Source organism: Apteryx rowi, unplaced genomic scaffold (assembly GCF_003343035.1).
Source record: "Apteryx rowi isolate R43461 unplaced genomic scaffold, aptRow1 scaffold_57, whole genome shotgun sequence".
NCBI lineage: Eukaryota > Metazoa > Chordata > Aves > Apterygiformes > Apterygidae > Apteryx > Apteryx rowi.
The window spans coordinates 29,409-49,826 of NW_020450838.1; the positions used below are offsets into that span (position 1 = coordinate 29,409).

Below are 20,418 nucleotides of genomic sequence, written 5' to 3' on the forward strand. Positions count from 1 at the left end.
CCCTGCTGCCGCCCGGCGGAGGTAAGGGCCGCCCGCGCCGCAACGCGCCGCGCCGCGCAGGTAGCCGCCGCCAGCCGCCCTGCCCCGCGAAGCGGCGGCGCCTGGCGTGCTCTTGCGGGGGGGACGGGGACAGCGTGGTTTTTCTCCTCGGCGGGCTTGTCGGAGCAGCGCGGGTCCCGCGCGGGGTGGGGAGCGGCGGCACCGGGCGCGTTTCTGCGCGGCTGCCGGGCTCTGCCCCGGGCCCGCGCGGAGCCGCCGCCGCCGCCGCCGCCGTGCGAGCGGGCTCCTCCGGCGCTGGGATCGGGTGTTTTCCCTGCGAGCACTCGCAGCCTTTTCATCCAGGGAGCGCACACAGTTCCTCTGAGTGCGCTGTTCCGGTATTTACTCCCCGCGCTTAATGTTTCATTAGTTATCTTAACCAGAGGCTCGTCTTACAGAGAGCGCTGCGGCACGCGACTGCAAAAGCCTCAAGACRTTTTCATAGTTGTTTTTTCCCGACTTTGGGGGTCTGATGCTTAGAGCTGATGGCTCAGAAATGTAGCTGACCTTGGGGAAGAGGTTGCTAGAACCCTTATTGCAAGCACAGATAAAACGATCTTTTTTTCCACACTTAGGAGAGTAAAGTGTATCACTTTTTCCCCAAGTATGCCAGTACATTCATCTCGGCGTGAGGAGCTGCCCAAACTAAGATTTCTTGTAGAACTGGTTTAAAATGAAGTCTGGTTGCCTGGAGCATCTTTATGAGTAACATCGTTGAGTACCTTTTGTAAGAAGCTCCTGTCTTGCTCTGCATCATTAATGTACTAGTCTCGGCTATCTACATGAATGCAGTATCTTCCTTTGCTTTCTTGGGCTCTCCTGCATTGCTCTCCGGGGAAAGGACATAAGCTGGAGGTGCCATTTATACCTGCTGGATGCTGTTGCACAAAATGAAGTTGAGTGCAGGGTTTAGGAGTTAGTGGCATGAATGTGGAGCTTGCCTATGGCAGGTGGTGGGTGTAAAACTGTTGCAGCTTCAGTGCAAGGACCGTATGTGAAGCAAGGTCTAAAAGGGATGGATTATTTTCTGTGGTGATACCAGCTATATCCTGGAAGGAATTTTTCCTGTTAAGTGAAGTTTAGTAGAAAGGAGTGTTTTCGTTTAAATACACCAGAACCAAGAGGCAGACTGAGGTTCTTCCAATCTTACCTGGTAACTAGCTCTGGGAGCTGGAAGCCTCCAGACTAGCACAGGGATCTTCAAGACTTTCCTTTGCCCGATTCAGTGTGATCTGGCATGAAAGACTGCTCTGAATCAAGCACAGCATAAGACTTTCATCTGGAAAATCCTGTGTGTTTCTTCTCCAGCTCAAAAAGCTCAGGTTTCAGTACAAAATCAGATGGCTTAACAAAGCTCCGTTTTCACAACAATGCTGGAAAAGTTTTGGTTTTGTTCCAGAGTGGAAAGAAAAGCATACTTTGAAACTTCAAAAGCTGCCACTTGCTGGAATGTGGCCCTATGGCCAGCTACGTGAGCGTGGGCYGCCGCGAGGGTTGGGTCATGGTACCCATTGGAAACGAACCCGTCGCGAGGAGACCTTGGTTTCCATTTGGATACTACCATTACTAAGTAAACCCTCAAAAATCCACCAGTCAGGAAGGGAGGTAAATATTACCCTGTTTCCAGACAGAAGGGCGAGTGAAGCCTGTTGGATAGCCAGGGTAGGAACACAAGTGTTTGCTTTRTAAGATCAGTGGTGAGACTGCCTCTGAGGCCCATTTCATCCCAAGCTCAGAGAGTTGTGGCCAGTGATTCCTCTTACCTTTGCAGCGAGAAGGCTAACTTGTGTTTGTTTCCCTTCTACTTCCCTCGCAGCCTCCAGACTTCACATGAGGAAGAAATGAAGCATGTGTTTTGCTGTGTTGCAAAGCACACGGTTACAAGAGCAGTGGCTATTGAGGAGAGGCTTTCATCCGTGCTGGAAGCCACTGCTATTGCAGGGCATGGAAATGCACAACTGGCATCTGTGCAAATTGTAATTCGGTCGAACAAGTTAACGCTTTACTTTATAGTGCRTGTTTATATTCTGAGCTCTTGCAATACCCAGGAAGTGCAGTATGACTTCAGAATGTGACCAAGGAATGAAATGCATGGATATATGGTAACAGTCAGTGAAATAAAATTAATAAGCCTCTTGTTTAAAGTGAATGAAAGCATGCAGCCTTTTTGAATGAAAGCCATAGAGAAAGTAGAAGGCTTAGCACTCTTGGGTTAGAGAGTTAACCACCTTGTGGCTGACTGAAAATCATCAGTGTAGGGCTTTGACATAGTCATGCCACAATGATGACTTAGAAATAGTGACAGGATAACTTGTCCTTTTTTTGCTTTTTGCCTGGGGCATGATAAGCTCTCCTACAGCTGTCCAGCTTGATTCACTGCTTCCTGTGCAGCATAGCCCAGCCTCACACTGGAGTGATTGAGGCAACCAGAGCCACCATTTCTAATTTTTCATTAAAATATTCTCAAGGAATACACAGTAAGCACTCCTCAAAAGCTCTTGCAACACAAGGTTCTTGCTGCAGGACGAAACTTTGTGTAGTTCCTTTCCAGACATCAGCAAGTCTACACAATCTGCACATCATATCTAGCAGCAGTGTAGTGCAGTGGTATCTGTAGATATAACTGTCTGAAAAATAAATGAACTGTAGCACAAGGCCTGACAATGCCTTTATTGACATTTTGGATGGAAAAAAATAGCAGGCTCAGAGTTCAAGCCCAAGGCATTTCGTGAAGAGTGTGCAGCCTCTGTGCTGAATCCTCAGCTGAAAATGTGTTTAATTAGTTATTGACAGTTGATGTTAATAGCTGCACGCTGGAGAATTGGGGCACCAGTGGTATTGAATGGCACATTCATAGCTACAGGCATGATTAAACAAGCTGTGGCATTCAAAGCAGATACGATTGCTGTTTGGTTCTGTTTAACCTGGGTTGTTCCACTTTAAGTCTTCTCAAAGCTCAAGTGCTAGCTTTTTGGAAGTGGGACTTTTTCAGTACTCGTGCAGCTTGGTGCTAATAATTTTGGAGCGAATAACATCACTAGCTGTCCATCTGTTTATGTCTTAGTGTGGGTCTTTGCTGGCATCCCAGCATAGGAAGAGCTTTCAGCCGTGGCGTGGAGCAGCATGTTCCATCCTGGGCAGCCTTGGAYGCTGCCCAGTATAATCAGACTGGCCAGCTTGCCCTGGATATCCTGTGGAAATGACTCCCATAATAAATTTAAGTAATTTGCTGTAACATGAGTTAATTATGGAAATCGCCATCATATGAAAGGGGGCGGTGAATATTTTTCAAGGCTAATTTAAGATGAAAATTTGAGGAGGGAGGGAAGGCCCATATGTCCAGGTAGAAAAATTCAGAAGCTCTGCCTACTGTAGCTTTAAAAGTCAGCATTCTCTAGGGCGTTTGGAAAGCCATCTTCATATTTCAGACTAGTCTAACAGCTATTGCATTCTCTCACAAGTCGTGGAAACATTTCATTAGAAAGATGAATTGAACTCTTTGGTTAACCAAAGACCACTGAAAAAGAGAAAAAAATCACCAGAGTCATATTTTAGAGGTTCTCCACACCTCAATCCCAGTTTTTGTCCTATTCATTTTTCTTGGGGAAGGAAAAGAAAGCAAGACTTCCTTTCAGGTGAAAAGGAAAGGCTTATTCCTTCTCAAACCTTTCCAGCTCTGGGGAGATTCTTTGCTCTTGAAACTGTTTGAACTTATAATAAGTTGAAGGTTAAGAATATAGCTAGAACACCCTGAGTACTGTTTTCAGAATAAGTAACCACTTAGCCCATCCCATTCTTTGTCGTTCTCTGTTACTGAAGGTCTCAATCTGTGCACGAGTGGAAGTGCCACGTCCTGTGAAGAGTGTCTCCTCATCCATCCAAAATGTGCTTGGTGCTCCAAAGAGGTATGTTGGCAGACTTGATTTTTTTTATTTTTATTTTTTGTTTCAGAAGTCGTAGTTGGTTGATAAATGCTTTTTGTAACGCAAAAAGGAAGGAAGCTAGTTTTTTCCTCTGCGGCCTGTCCCTGATGCTATGCTGTGCTGTAAGTGGTTGGCGAAGGCAGTGGGTGCTTCCATGCTGAGCACAGTTCATACGTGTGCAACCTGGGAACTCTGTGACACAGTAAGAAATGGGTCTTCTGCCCACCATGCATCCTAAATAGAGCAGCACTGCTCATTTCTCCAGCTACCTTTCTGTTTCCAGTGGGTTTTGTGTCACCCTGCGGGCTCTGTGTTGCCTTGCTTGTAAGTGCTCTCCCTAAAATCATGTGCCCCCCCCATCTTGCGTCCCGACCAGAGATGGTGCTGGCTGGGGCGGTTGTGCATGGGCCGGACGTGGCGGGACGCACCCTCCCGCCTCCAGCACTGCAAACGAGTGGGCATGCRAGGCGAGCTCGTTCTGACACGCTCTCCCCGTTCCTAGCAAAACGTGGCTGTGGGATGCCCTGATGCCAGAGGAGTCTTTCTCTGTAACGGAGTTCTCCTCCGTGAATTTATTGTGTCCTTTGCAGAGACCACATACACTTCTGATGTCTGCAGCATCCTACGGCAATGAGTTCTCCAGCTTTATGGTGTGTTTTGTGGCAAAAATGCTTGCCTATGTTTGTTCTGAAATTTCTTTCCAGTAATTTAATTGGGCCCTCCTTGGTTTATGAGAAATTGCAGATATATTTCCCTGCTCACCATCTAAGTGCTGTCCATGACTTTCAATATTTATCTATCTATCTATATAAAAATATATATAAATATTAACAAGTACACATCTTATCAAGTAGATCTATGATCTTTAGAGATAAAGGTGTCTGAAGATCTGATAACATACAATACAATCAGCTGCTGTCTGCTTAGTGCCTGCATCTGTCCAAGTACTTAAGAGAGAAATAAGGATGCTTACAATTTGTGTGCAAAGATCCTGCCTCCTTGCAGAAATACCGCCCAACACAGACATAGCTGTTGTGTCACAAATTGGCTTTGGGCTGTGAGAAAACCACAGAACAGTGGATAATCTTGAAGCTAAAACATGCGTGCCATGCGCGGAGGTGGAGGGATGGGTGTTGTTTGGTCTTGCAGTACCATTTCTGGGCAAGTTCCCCGTCCTGAATCCACCTGTGTTTCTCAGTACAGCAGTGAAAGGCATTTTACACGCCTGACTGTAGGTCAGAGCCATGGCCTCGGGACCTCTACCCACACCTCTCGGGTTCAGTGGTGACCTAGGGTGGCTTTGCTAGTATGGGCTGCTCCCAGCAGACCCCAGTTTTTCTAAAGAAGCCCAATGCAATGGGACCGAAGAGCCATGCCCGGGGGGACGGTGTGCTCTGCGGGGGGCTGGGGGCAGACCCGCCACGCTGGGGAAAGGAGGAGAGGAAGCTCCACCAGGGAAGACCTGTCTGCCCGATTCCTCCTGATACCGCTGCCCCTCAGCCTGTGTGATTGCCGATGCCTGTGGGATGCAGGGCTTCGTCATCGCTAGGTCCCCTCAGCAAGAGGCATTTTTCAAGGGCTTCTCACGCTTGGAGGTAGCATAAAGGACTTCATCATAATCACGCACCTGCCAATTAGGTGCTGAGCAGTTCATTCCCCTGGGTTTTCCTTCCTCCTGTTTTCAAGTCCCCAACCCACGCATGGTAGGAACATGGCTTTTCCCCTCGCGAGGGCTTGAGGGTAGAGGGAAGGAGTCTGAGGAGTGCTGTTAATAATCTCTTCATGAGTGCGCTAAGAGCCTGAGCAGCAGTCGCCGTACAGGGAACCAAAGCCAGCGGTAATTAATACGGCCGTTTCGTTGCAGGCCCTTAGACTGGTGCTGTCGGGGCTAGCCGCTTGGGTGGGCGTTGACTCCCTCRGCCAGGAGTGATGCTCTCGTCTTCTCTGCTGGTCCTTGTTCTTCTGGTGCGGCTGTTTCTTTCCTTATCCCATTTTAAGCATGCCCTTAACCTTTCTGCTGTCGTCAGGGCCCCCGAGGCCACGGGCGCAGGCGCCATCGCCGTGCCCCTCTCCTGCTCCAGCTTCTGCGGGCTTCTCCCTCCTCCTACCTGCCGGTGGCTCAGGCGCCTTCAGGCGCAAAGGCGTGATGAGGCTCATGCGAGGGAGGCTTGGCGGCAGCAAAGGAGAGGTCTCGGGGGCGTGAAAGGACAGAGCGCGTTCCCGAGCCCCTCGTTGTGCCCAGGCTCGGGGGAAGGACCCCAATGTCCTCGCTGACTGCTGCCCTCCGGGTCTAGCTTGGTGGGTTTTCACTTACTCATAGCACAACTGCAGCTTTCCAAGGAAAACCTCTTAGTGCTACTAATACCCTTTTACCTGACAGTGTAATGGTTTTCATGTTTTTTTTCCGGCAGAGTGAACGATGTGTAGGACGGAAAGGGTAAAGCAATAGATCCTGCTTTTGAGACATCTTGTAAACAGCTGTAAGAGCTCCTCTTCCAGCCAGCTAATCTGTGGTGGTGATACTGGAATCCAAGAATGCTGGCTATTAAGTTATGGGTACCCAATAGTTTTCTTTTTTTTTTCTTCTTCTTGGCATCAAAAGGCAATTTTTGCAAAATACTGCCAATGGAAATGTTTATCTGGTGGTCACTGTGACCACTAATTGTGTGTCAACCCATGGGACTGGCAGCTTGACTCTTATCTTGCAAACAGAGTTATAAAAAAAGTATTTCTAAATGGAATGGAGGGGCCAAATGAAGGAAGAGGTCTGTTTACAAGGAAGTACTATAATACTTCCTGACCTTTAGCCTGGAGCAGCTATTTAAAAATACATTTCACAGTATTTTTTTGCCAAGAGCTATGTGTTAAAAAGCTGCTGTTACACACTACATGCTAAAACTTAGCAAGCTCTTATTCTAATTCTATAATTACTCTTTTCTGTAATTTCATTTTTGCAACTCTAATTATTTCTCTTTACTTATGAGATCATCAGTTGAAATAACGGAGCTGCAAAAGTAAGTATCTGGAGGTTTTCAGCTTCAAAAGGTTTAAAATAATATAAGCTCTAAGATCTACTTTCACTGCATTGTCATTTCACCCCCTTATTTCCCTCTTCCCTCTGCCACAGCCTAATCAGTTATGCTTCCTAAATTGTTGGGTTTTAGTCTATTTTGCTTTTGTACTTCTAGTAACTGTCACTTGCAGCAGTATGTTGCCCAAGAGAGTACGTGCTTGTCAAACTCTATAGTTCTGCTGATGTTTAAATACCGTGCCTAAGACATTGGAGTGGTTTCCACAGATGCTAACTGTGTTGTGGTTGAAACATGATCAGCTGATTAGTATGTATTTTCTGCTCACTTTGCATTTAACTAACAGATTTGGGACCAAATTTGACCACCTGTTGTCATCTTTATAGGCAACGTTTAATAACTTTGTCAGGACTTGCTATACCTTCTTCAGTAAAACCAGTCTGAAAAGTTTCAGAAATAGCATCTTTCGCTGTCAGTTATTCAGCAATCGCCTGCCAGTGCAGCACGTTCAAAGCAGGCGTGGGAGAGCGATGCCCGTGGAAACTCATGGCTGCATCCGCTGGGCCAAGAGCAGGTTAAAGCATGCTGAGTCCCAGGCATCGAGCGCTTTTTCTTGGCTTATCCAGCTGTGAGCTGCACGCGACACGTCCCCCGTGCTTGGGGACAGAAGGGTCCTCGCAGGAAGGGCTGGTGGCCAGGGGCAGGGTTTGGGCCCAACCCATCTGGGTGGCGTGAGGTGTAGTTTGGTCTGTGCTGATGCGCTACAAGTGCTCAGGTCCCCGATCCGTTCCTGATCAGGGTGCTCTGTGGCTTGGTCCAAGCCAGCCTGTAGGGCAGGCTGGAGTTTTGGGTAGTGGTAGGTCTGAGCTTGGACCCCCGACCTGAGACGGGAACTGAGCTGAACGGGGCCGTGTGTGCACTCGCCTTGCAGGTTGGCACTGCCCAAAGCGGTGTCCGTCTGACGGCAGGCCTGACGCCAGTCGCACTGCTGAACTTGGGGGAAGAGTTGTTTGTGTAGGGGGAGGCGCAGACACCTCGTCTTGAGATAATTGAGGGCTTCTAATAACTTTTTATCTCCCTTCTCTTGTGACAAGATGAAACAAGTAACTCTCTTGAAGTCTGATGAAGGGTTTGATCCTACCTCCTCTGATCAAGGCAAACCATCTTTCCAGAAGATCGTGCGTGTTTGGAGGGTCTCCCACCCAGCAATTCCAGACCAAACTTGCACAGGAGAATAATTAAGGTCTTTAAGGTCTTACATTTCAGCTAGCGCAGTATTATCTTAGAGCGCTCTCATAAAAACCAGAGCAGCAGCAGAGTCCCTGTGTACTCTATGCTCTTGGGGTAATAACAACACTTGGCACAGGGCCATGCCTGTCATATCTTTTTGTTCGTTCTTTGTTCCTTTGGGTGCCAGGCAGTGCTGATGCTGTGAATGACACTTCTGCTGCAGCAGAAAAGCTTTATGAAGAGGAAGATAATGATGTTTTCCAGAGCAAGTACAACCTGGCTTCACACAACCCCCTGTGTTGCTGCATCTTCCTCCATGAGGGTGCTTGGTCCTTGGCTTTCACGTTCTTCACTCCAGGTTTTAGGCTCTGTGTGATTGCAGAGGAGCAGGGTGTCTTGAGCACTCATGGGGAGCAAACAGGAGTTATGAGCATGCAGACAGGTCCGTGAGTGTGGAAGAGGTATGGACTGATGATGCTGCAGGCACGCTCTTATTCTGTGGTGAAGGCAAGGAGTACTATCCTGCTCTCTTCAAAGGTGGGGTAAGGTTCCTTGTATTTACATTGCTTTGTATTGGTAGGGTAAGAGCATGCCTATAGACAATTTTGGCAGAATAGTCAGCATGCTATAAATTTAAAAGTTAGCTCSTAGTTTAGCTCCTAGTAACATGTTAGTATAGGGTGCATCACACCCCCTTCAGCTGAATTGGCCACTGTTCTCGTCTGCTSATGTTCAGCATCTTTGCCCCCATCAAAGAGGATGATGATGGATGACTTGATGATAACAGTTTCTGGTATCTATTCAGCTCTGACTTTCCCAGGGGGTGGTGAGCTAACTGCAAGTCTTTGGGCTGTTAGAAGTTTGGAAGCAAACATTGATTCTGTTGGCTCATGGAAGAATACCTTGAAAGGCAGGACTTAAATGGGGTGATCTGTTTAATTTACACTTAAAGGCAAAGGTACAAATGTGTGGTGTTAACTGTCTCCTGAGTCTGCCTTAAAACAGCTGTATGGGGGGAATATTGCACTCTTCAGTGATTTAGACTGCTGCAGCCTTTCCAACCTTGTTGGAATCTGAGGAGATTTCTCAACCTTTTCTGCAAGTTCCAGAAGATTTTCATATTGTATTAGAAATTGCTGACATGCATGCTGATGAAAGATTCTTGCTGGAAATTGCACATTGGCCAGTATTGTTCTTGTGATCTCTTCCACAGCCTGGCTTTTGCGGGGGGAAGAAGAGGAAGCTTGCTGATTTTTGCAATGGCATCAGGTTTCTCAGGATTACCGGGGTCTTTTAGGCTCGCTAGAGGAAGCAGAGAGCTCTGGAAGGAGCTTTACTTCCGTGCTCTGAGCTGCCATTGTGTTTTTTAGGCTCTGCCAAATTTGATGCGATAGGCAGGTAGATTTTTGTGTTCGTTACATATCTACCTAGAGAGATTGCAGTGGGAAAAGAAGTAGATGCTCTCCAAAAGAGCAGTGAGGAGTACTAGCGTGTGTGTGTGCGTGCCTGAATTATACTTTTATGCTACTGTTATGATCTGTTTCCTGTTTGTGAGAAATAGCTTCATATCTGTTTGAAATGCCAATAGTACACCGATGTTTAGAGGCTCCTTTTGTTCGTTAGGTGTGCATGTGTGTACATAGTGTGTTCGTATATTCCCCTATATATTATATACGTGGATACATTTGTGAGTACATGCAAGATACATATTCACATTAACATATTAATTAAGCTGAAATTTCCCCAGGAGCACACTTTGCTTTCCAACAGGTTGCATGTGCTCCGTCCTCTTTTTATCTCAGCAATTTGTGCCGGGAGGATAAGGAAGGAAAATCGAGGATGTTCCCAGGAGGAACATGTCCAATTTTTAAATGAAAAAAGAAAACATAGTTCAGGCTGGATTATTGCAGAATCAGACTGATGAAAGCAGAAATGTGTAATAACCTAGGACATGTCTAGTCAGGAGTCAGCTATACCGCAAGTGCTATTCTCCCTTTTTATTGCATGAACCAAGCAATTTGTCTTAAAACCGTCAAACTGACGGGCATATAATTTTTCACATTGTTGTTCTGATTTACATTAGCTTCTGTCTACTTGTCTGCATTTAATTTTGTTAGTTTGTTGGTGCGGAGGCCATATCTGCAAAGTACCTAGGAGGCTTCGGGTAGAATTAATAAGGATTAATAGGCATCTTCTTTCTGAACTGATGCCTTTCTGTAGCACAAAACAATATTTAATTTGCTTCCTAATTGCTATGGAATACTTATTGCATTTCTCTGGAAAATAGGCATGCAGACAGACTATTGGCAAGTGTGTGTGTGTTCCATTATGCATACTGATTATCTAACTAATTGTAATGTTTCTGGTACAAACAGGGCCAGGTTGCAAAGTCTGGCTCTGCATCTCTTTTTACCTAGAAATTGTGGATGTTTGAATCAGTGTGCCTTGACAGAGCCAATTTGTTGAGTTGCATTTTGGTTTGGATGCTTGTAAATCATTTGGACCTGTGTAATATCCTTTGCTCCTCAAAACCGCTCATCCTTTTTCTTTTCAGTTAATCTCTTCTGGGAGCCTTGATTTTTCTCCTCCCTCCCCCCCCCCCTACCAAGTGTCTGCCAGGGAAGGGGTGGGGGCCATAAGCTAAGTAAGCAGGCAGTGATTATTTTGGAGCCCTTTGGCCTCTGGAAAGAGGCCCATACACCCCCCTCGGTTTTGCAGATGGCTCCTGTACGCTGTGGGAAACCCTCTGACAGGTTTATGTTAGGCTACCAGGAGGTACCAGGGGGTGCTGGAGGGTGAGCTGCTGCTGCCGGGGTGGTGGTGAGGTGGGCTGCTCGTGGTGGGATCGGCTCTGGCGTGTTTGCAGGGTACGGTAGTGAGGACTGGGGCTTTCCTGAGGCCTCCCGTGGTTCTGTGTTTGGTGTCACTCTGCCTTTGGCCAAATGCTGAAATACTGCCCAAACACATGCAGAAGTGCCTGATTGTGGATTGGTGGAAGCTTTAGGGACAGGAGCCAAGGACGTGTCTTCCAGCCCCCTGGGAAGTGAGTTATGCCACATCCCCCTGCCCTTCCCCAGGGCATCTGAGCCTCTGAGTGGGTTTCATTCTCTTTCACCCCCGGTAATGCAGCATTTCGGCAGACGAGAAAGGGCCTGGGTTTGTGCTGGCCTGCAGCTGAAACGTTGCCACACTGTGGCAATTCTTCTGGGCCCATTTTAGAAGGTTTAACAGTAAATAAGTCAAGATGGAAGGATGTGGGAACTGAAGAAGTTCAGAGGTGTTGCTGAAAGGAGAGCTTTTCTCAGTTACCTTTAGAAAGTTGGGTTTACCCTTGACCTCATTTGGGTCCTTTGGATAATGAGTAATTTTGCCACAGTGGCTGTGGAAAATACATTGCAGCAGTAACTGTTTTTTTGCCACTGTGCCAATAAACAGGCTTGCACATGCACGCACACTCAGAGCTCTGAGCAAAACTCCAGGCAGGACCCACAAGGGTATCCTCCTGCAAGGGAGGGCTCTGAACACTCAGGCTTATAGCCGGGGAATACAGCCTTCATTTTGGGCTGGAGGAGGAGGAAATGGGACTTCAAAGTTGCATGAACTGTGAGAGCTTCTGCTGAATATATGTGTGTATTTTACAGCCCCTCTAGAGTGTGCTGGTTCTTTGTCTCCTTTGGTCCCAAGCAGCAGTGCGTATGCTGTTGTGGTGTACTCTTCCTCTTTACTTTCTGCCTCTGGACAGGGGCGTTCTCCTGCCTGAAACTTGGGCTGAACTGGCCCATAACCTGGTTAGTCAGAAAGAGTGGTAGAGAGGTAGAAATCCTCAGGAGGGCTAAGTCCGTCTTGTTTCTGGTGGCTCTACTTTCTACAGCTTTGCAGGAATTATTGCAACTCAGCAGCTTCTACCGTCTTTTCCTCCACATGCAAATGCAGCTCTGTTCTTGCTTCATCCCCCTCTCCCTGCTTTCTTATACACCCCTTGCTGAGAAGCTGAGCATCCATATAAGCAATGCCATACCCAGAGACAGAGGAAGCAAGAATTCCCCTTCCCTCGGCTGCTCACCCATCTTGTCTGTTGTTGTGATACCCAGTCCCCAGCCAGAAAATGAAGTCCTAATTCAAAGCCTTTTGAAGTCAAGGGATTCTCCCTGTTAACATCAAGGGCTTTGGAGCAGGTACTGGGGTGACTGGGAATGCTTGATAAATGCTTCAATTGCATGAGCAGCCCTAAGCATCATCTGATTTGGGCTTTTTTTTTTTTTTTCCCCAGTGTTAATTCCTAGAGAATAAAGTTCCTGGCCACACTCACGGTTCTGTTCGTGCTGCTTTTTGGCACAGAGAGAGTGCTCTCTTTAATAAGTGGCCAATGGAAATCAATCTGCAGAGCTGCTCACTTGAAGCTGTAGCTCAGACCACCAGGACAGTAGGAGCATATCCCCTTGCGGAGAGCTCTGCAGCAGTGCAGTTTCAGCTCCTTGCTGCATGAACGCCTGGACCAAAACCCCCTGGTGCTAGAGGCTTTGCAAACACGGGAGGAAAAATAACTCCAGAGAGCTCCCTGCGTGTGTTGCAAATGCAGCAAGCCTGCACTGAGCTCTGTCTCCCGCTGTGCACTTAACAGAAGGTCTAGCCGAGTTGTGTGTGTGTAGAGGTGGTATTTATACCGTCTGACTTTGGTCTGCAAGTTAGTCACCAAGGCTGCTTCTTTGGTCAGCGATGGATCCTTGATTCAGGCTCTTAACTCCCACTCTCTCCACTGACTGCAAAGGGAGTCTGGGTTTCTAATGTGAACACCTAAAATAACTGCCTCAGGTCAGTCCCTGCCGCCCGGTTCCCAGGCTTGGGCGTTCGTCGCCGGCTCCTGTCCCTCTGAGGACGCCCCTCGACTTCCTTCCCGTTTCCCTGAGCTCCGTCGCTCCGCCTGTGCAGAGAGCAGACCCAGGAGAGCTGCTTGGCCTCYGCTGACTTTTGTCTTTTCACTTACGTAAGGTTAAGTCGGATCCTAGATAAACATTTTAAAAGACTTCCCTAAATCTGCTGCTCTAAAATACTGGGCATTGTTTCCAGTTGCGAGGGATTTTTGTTTTTGTTTTTTCCGGGGCTTTTTTTTTTTCTTTTGGTCATGCCGTAAATGATTTAAGCAGTCCCAGTCTTCCTATTTGGAAATTCATCTGTTTACCTGACAYGTTCCAAGAAATTTATGTTAATATCAGTCTGACATGCCATCTCCCTGGCGGGACACTGCTTTTGGAATATGGAATGTAAATGTAGCATTTTTCAAATAGCATTCAGCACTCGTAGTGGGAAAATGCAGCTGAGATTCACCCTGGCGGCCCAGCAGCCAGGCGCTGCCTCTGGGGGCTCCTGGGCTCGCCTGGAGCAGGCTGGAGGCGAGGGACTGAGCGTGGGCAAGGGGTGCAACCCCGCCACGGCACGGGTGGGAAAACCATACAGCCATAACCCTGCTGTAGGGCTCAGGAACATGCATTTCACTAGGAGGGGCAAAGACAAGATCTGCAGCCCCTCGTTAATGTCTCCTTTGCCCCCTTGACATCTCCCYCTGTTACTGTGTGCCTGAGTATCAGGACACAGTGGATTTCATCCTGGGCTTTGGCACTGAGTTGCAGGAAGGACTGTGGCCAGGTCTTCCAGCTTTCTGAGCTTCCACTTCTGCATTTTTTTTCAAATGGGGAAGCACAAGGGTATTTTGAGGAGGATGATTTCAGTGTTTGAAATGCTTTGGGTGCCCCCATTGAAAGGAGCTGTGGTGAAGGGGTACGTATTTCCCTGAGCCGGGGAAGTGGTTTTCTTCCCCTTCCCCAGCACTGTTCTGGCTGCTGGCTGAAGGAGGGATTGGTGTGACTGGGAGCATCTTCTCTGCATTATTTCGTGTGATTTTAGTAGATCAGCCCCAGAGCAGAAGATGGTTGTTTCTATTGTTATAGTGTAGAAATAAGAAGAAATCAGCTGTTCAGAATTCAGTAAGTTTGGGGGATGTAACTAGTTCCCTTTGGCTTTTTTGGGRAAAAAAAAAACCACGTTCTGACAAACGGACACACTCTGCAAAAGGCTTCATTGTGTGGCTGGATTGTTACAGAGCGTTCCCCCACACAATGCTTTATTGTGTGCTGTGCATTCGATTTGGGATGAGGGCTGAAGGATATCTCAGGACAGCCAGTGGGAGACTCCCTCCGATGGGGTATCTTCCTCCAGGCGGCAAACAGCTGTCTTCAGCTACAGCTAACACCCAAGTACTTGACTCACCGCTCGCAGTGGACACAAGCTGCACTGCAACCCACTGTTGACTGTGGGACGCATGTGATGGGAGGCATTGAGTCTGTTTATCAGTCAAGTGATAGGTTATCATTCCCCTTCCCTCGTGTGCTCTTCCTTCCMACCAACATCTCCCCGATCTGCTCCGGCTCTCTGCAAGCCCTCCCAGATTCATTCCTGATTGTTTCTTTTACAGCCTGCAACTATGGTCTCTCCTCTTTCAYAGTGACACCTCCCATGAATTTTCTCTCAGGTCCCTTGTTCTCCTTCAGAGCTTTCCTGCACAGCCTGTCTGCATCAACCCACTCTGTTTGTGGTTCAGCTCAGGGACCCTTTGCTGTGGTTGCATTTTTTTCCATATGATAGTGCAATGCAAATGCTGGCTGTGCGAAGGTTTGAGGAAGGGGGAACACCATGCTTGTGGTGGGATGTGCTACTCCTCACACAGGGGAGAGGACACAGGTCCTTGGAGCCAGCCAGCCTCAGTCTCCAGCTTCAGGTGCTGACTTCACCTCTCTGGGTTGGTTGGTTGGTTTGCCCTGCTTTCATCAGTAACATCTCCTTGTCCTCTCTTTTCTTTCTTTCTCTTGCAAAGCTCCTTTAGGGTGATACACACAGCCACTCACAAAAAATTCAGCTTCTCATCTTTTTCCCCTAGAAGAGATGGGAATTGGCTATTCAGGCAGCAAAACAAACACTTTGTCTTGCTTTCGCATGGCCCAACACAGAGCTGGGAGAAAGTGCTGCTGCAGACCTATGATCTGGACACTGAAATGCTGAAGGTTTGGGAGCACAATGCATAAGCCTCCACAATATTATTTCTTCACTAATTCCTCTGTATGATATCCCTTTGAAAAGTCTCAAGGCTCAGTGCTAGCAGCTTTTGAGGTATAGCCAATGACACCATCTGTTCCTTGTCATCTCCTTTTTGATACAGATACCAGCAGATCAAAACAAAGCTCCTGTTGTGGGACTGATATTTCTCCCTCCCCTTTTGTTCATTCTTCACCTCCTAGGAATTTGGCAGCACAAAATCCATCACGTCGAGGTGCGACTTCCTGCAGAACCTTATTGCAAACGGTTGTGCAGGAGCAATCGAAAATCCTAAAAGCAGCATTAACGTAGTGAAGAACGTTCCTCTGAGCAGCAAGGGCTCCGGCTTGACCCATTCAGATGTTACRCAAATAATGCCTCAGAAGATCTCCTTGAATCTTCGGCCTGGTGAGTCCCCAACGGCTCTGAGCTGTGTTCTGGCATAGAAGAGGTCTGGAGGGGAAACATTGAGAGCATATTATAGCCTGTGATCTTGGAGACAGCCAAAACAGGTGGCTGCTGGCTCCTTCCAGAGCCCATGAACTTCAGTGGTGCATTGTGAACAGAATTGGGTCTGTGGTTTTTTTTGTTTTTTTTCTTTGAGAGGACTCTGCTGTTATGCTTGTGATCCAGGTCAACCAAACCCTATATAACTCTTATAAATACTTGTCTTAACCCTTTCATATATTTAAAAAGAACCTGCTCAAGTTAAAAATGCAATCAGTGAATAGAAGGAGTTAAAACAACTGTGGATCCTGCATTGACCTGACAGTGCTTGAATCTTGAGTCTGAGATGGCTCTTTGTATAAATTAAGAAAAAAAACGCATATCTGTTTTTTGTTGGTATGTAAAAATACCATGGGATCAAGGCCTATGATGGCGATTTGAACTTGTGACTCAGAACTGGGACTATATCCATATCCCTGTTTCATTCCCCTGAGCCATCACTTTTCTATAAATCTTTTTCTTTTAATTAAAAATTAAAAGTGAAAGGCTAGACTCAGCCATGCAAGTATGCTTGTTATCAAAAGTTTTTGCTTGGTGGGGGAAGGCTTTAATGTGGGCTCAGAATTCTTGAAAAAATTTGGCATCTGATATTTCTGAAGAAAAAAAGCTCTTTATGGGAAAGTCAAGAAGCAAATATAAAAGCTTGATTCATTATAAGCAATTGGTGTGGGTTTTTGAGACTTATTTTGTGACAGCTCTCATAAGTATTCAAAAAAATGAAATAACGATGTTTTGTCCAGGAAAAGCAGCATTCGAAACTGGTTCTCAGTAGCACACTACCAGTACTCTTTCAGGGGCCTAGGAGTTTCTGCAGATTTTCACAGAATCACTGAGTAGTTGAGGTCAGCAGGGACCTCTGGAGATCAGCTGGTCCAACCCCTCTGTTCAAGCAGGGTCAGTTAGAACAGGTTGCCCAGGGCTATGTCCAGACTGGTTTTGAATATCTCCGAGAATGGAGGCTCCACAGCGTCTGTGGGCAACCTGTTCCAGTGTTCAGCCACCCTCACAGTGAGGAAGTGTTTTCTTGTGCTTGAGTGGAATTTCCTGTGTTTCAGTTTGTGCCCATTGCCTCTCGTCCTGTCACTGGACACCACCGAGAAGAATCTGGCCCCTCTTCTTTACAACCTCTTATTTGTGTTTTAAGTGCATAGATTGAACAGCAGTGATGTTTTTTAAATTAGATCTTTCTAAGCATTATTACTGGTATTGTCAGACCCTCACCTATAATGAAATTTGCTTCAAAATCCTAAAAGCAGGTACCTGCTTAAAGTTAACCACCCTTGTATCCCTCTCTAGATGAGTCTTCCTAAAGAGTATGGTTGTAGAGACCAGGCAGCCTGGAGCTGGTGCCCCAGAGCGAGGAGCGTGCTAATGCCAGAGGTTGCTTCCAGGCCGGGGTGTGCAGGTTGGGGCTTGCTGGGAGGCACATTGCAGATTGTTTCTGCAATTTAGTGTTGCTTATGAAATAGGTTCACTCCTGTGAAAGAGGGGTTATTTACTCCTGTTCCTTGAGGCAATTACTAGCAGAAAAGGCTGGTTCAGCAAAGCTCAGCTTTGAMATCTCACCTCCTTCACACGCAGCAGCCAGTGCCTGGCAAATGCCACAGCTGTTTCCAAAGGCAGTTTTGCACCATTGGCAGCACATACACCCGGCCCTTTGGTCTTAGACACACCATCATCATCCCCTCTCCAAAAGCATACGTGACTTTCTTGGGGCCAGGATGTTGGCTGCTGGAGCTGTTTTTGGCTGTGCTGAGCAAGGATGTGTGGGGCAGATGTGCATTGTCCTCCTGCCTGACCTCACCTCGGGGACCAGATTTGTGGCCATTCACTTTGCTATGTGGCTACCAGCAAATTCGCAGGGTCCTCGCTAGCAGCATGGTATTGTGCAGAATGGGGGCTGCCCTTCAGTTCGGATTAGACTGCAGAGAAGCCCCTGTGTCGGGCTTGGAGTGTTGCTCCCAAGGCCCTATCAGATTCCCTTATGGGAGGAGGAAAGGTGGGGATGGGTGCCACCACATCTGTGGGGTACCGGTGTTGCTTCCCAGGCTGCTGTGGGTTGCAACAGCCTGGGGGTGTTTGGCAGAACAGCAGCAAACTGCACGGAGAATTAAGCTGAGACTGTGCTGTTTTTCTGGGGGGTCCAACAAATCCAGGAACAGCCGGAGGCAGGAGGGGGGATGAGACTCCCAACGAGCTTTTTTGCCCTCTCATCCGGGGCAGCTCCTCCTGTAACTGGGTTATACTGCTCTGCCTGGGTGGCTTGAAAGCACGTTCATTCGAAAGTGCCCAGTGCTGAGGAATTGCCCYGAGGACTCGCATAGTGCTGCTTACGCCTGTCGGAGCCGGGAGTTCCCCTCCCGCTGCTCTCTCTATGCTCCTGCTGCCGAGTATTGGAGTCATTGCAGGAAGAGGAATGTTTCTAGATGTTTTTAATAGTATCTTCCATTTTTTCTGTTTTTGATGTTGAGCAGCATTCCATCTGTCTTGGAGCTAATRACTTCCTAAACCCTTGAATTAGCATTCCCTGGTGAAATTATCCATTAATTTTTGAGCTTGAGAATGAGTCTTGATTGCTTCACCCAATAGATCCAAGACAAAAAGGAGGCAATATTGGTTTAATTTTGTGAGTAATACCAATTTTGTGTTCCATCAGAAAACTGGATGCATCAAGAGTTTAATGTTTCAAAGCTGAATTCACATAGCTGTTTGTGGTGATTGTGATCTTTTATTCTTAGACTACTAAGTAGAAGCAGAACAGAGTGGCTAGTTGTGAACTGTTCCCTGTTCCCACCCAGGGAGTTTGATCTAATCATCCTGTGGCATAAGTCATACCTCCACACTTCTGTGCCCAGACTTAATCTCCAAAGGCTATAAATTGATGTCTTCATTAGGGTAGCTTTCAGATCAAACATTTAGTTTTCACTAAATTGCTTTTTAAGCTTGGGTCCAGCTATAAAGCAGAGTGTCCTGTTAGGATAGAAGAAATATGAGTAGTCCAAAAGGAATTTTAAAAAATGAATAGATTCACATTGTATTGTCTGTTAAGCCTTTAGCCTCACCAAGCAGAAACAAAAACTTTTCCTAGATAATCATAATTGCTGAGTTTACATTCTTAAATTGGCCAAAAGCATTTTCTCTAGTTCCTGCACTGCCTCTGTGTGACAGTATCCAAGAAATGTTTCTGAATTTATTTTTGAAATAAAAACACCTCAGTAAAAGCTCTAAGCAGAGGATGGGGTGGTGGTATGTAGGGAAGGAAGGGGTTGGATTTTTTTTCTAGAAATGTCAGAGTAATATAGTGCATAGAGAATAACAAATTCTTTTGCACTTATATCTATATACTTCACCAATATTTTCTGTGAGATAATCAATTTATGCAGTTAGGAATGAAAGAAGAAAGAAGAAACAGGCCCAGAATCCTATTATTTTCAGTGCTTTTTCATTGACTACTATATATGTAAACATTAAGGACAGAGGCTTCCTTAGAATATCCCCAATATTCTCTCCAGCACATCACAGGCTCTAGGATTTAACCTAGTTATTCCCGTCTTAGGACCTGTCCAGGAAGAAGAATGCTTTGGGAACTGAAATGTCAGGGACACTCAGTTCAGAAGTACACCTCAACCTCTTCTGAAGAGGTTGAGTAGCCCAATGGGAAATATGTGTTAGGAATGAAAAAAATATACATAGGAAAGAACTTTTGCCTGAGTTAAACACATTCTTACAGCATTGAATTCAAAAGGTTGGGATTACAATCACAGTTCCCCATTTCTTGCCCTGTAATCAGTGCTAACAGGTATCACACTATATAAATGATACGCCTCTTTGTTCTTCTCCCCATAAAATGCATGCCAGATAAAACATCAGGCGGACCTGATTTGGTTTAGCCAGCTTGATAACTCTGCTTACTGTAGGCCCTGTGCTATGTCCTGGTGCATACCACTTCTCTGAACATTGTATTGAGAAAGTCCTATTCCTGTTTGAAAAGAAAGTTGGAGAGAATAAGAAGGAATATTTATTGCAAGAGTTTATTGCTTCCTACATCCTTTATCTTGGAAATATCTGTGTAGCAGCGGGTCACCTATTGTATCACTGTTGTATAGAGGCTGCCTCTAGTACCTCTGCCTTTATCAGGCACGTTTATTGCTCGCACCGTGGGGGAGAGCAATTACGTGTCATAAAAGAGGCCCTGACTGGGAAGCAACCCTTGATCTAAACTTGCAGGGAGATCCTGAAATAGCTAAACCAAGATACTTCCTCTGACTCTTCTGGTACCTCAGTGTAGCCACCCTGAATTAGCCGAGATGACCGGATAAGCACCGCTGGAGAAATGAGAAGACCCGGCTCTGAACTCCTTCACAGCCTTGTTCGCAAAGAGGCAGAYTCTAACTGGTGCACTTCCCACGCACCTTCTCTCCGCGGTGCCAGGACACCAAGCCTTTGCAGAGGCASTGAAGGGTGTTGGGGCCAAAGCAGCTGCTGCGTAGGCTGGGGGAGAGCCGGGGAGCGATGGTGCTACRGGGAGCGACCGCGGCTGCTTCCGCCCCAGGGAGCTGGTGTCCCTGCGTGTGCAACAAGGGCATCTGCAAGCTCTCAGCAAA

The 20,418-nt window shown here is 46.8% G+C and overlaps 1 protein-coding gene across 2 annotated transcripts in view; it reads left to right on the top strand.

Moving 5' to 3' along the window:
- Positions 1-6: 6 nt before the first annotated feature.
- Positions 7-20,418, top strand: part of ITGB5 (integrin subunit beta 5) — an 80,594-nt gene continuing 60,182 nt past the window's right edge. Inside the window, exons 1-3 of one of the 2 annotated variants that reach the window (XM_026082220.1) lie at positions 7-21; positions 3,859-3,944; positions 15,511-15,715. In XM_026082220.1, coding sequence (XP_025938005.1) covers positions 15,682-15,715 — 34 coding nt within the window. In that variant the 5' untranslated portion in view covers positions 7-21; positions 3,859-3,944; positions 15,511-15,681. Of the gene's footprint in view, positions 22-3,858; positions 3,945-15,510; positions 15,716-20,418 lie in introns of those variants that run through there. The other variant, XM_026082221.1, reaches the window with a different exon arrangement.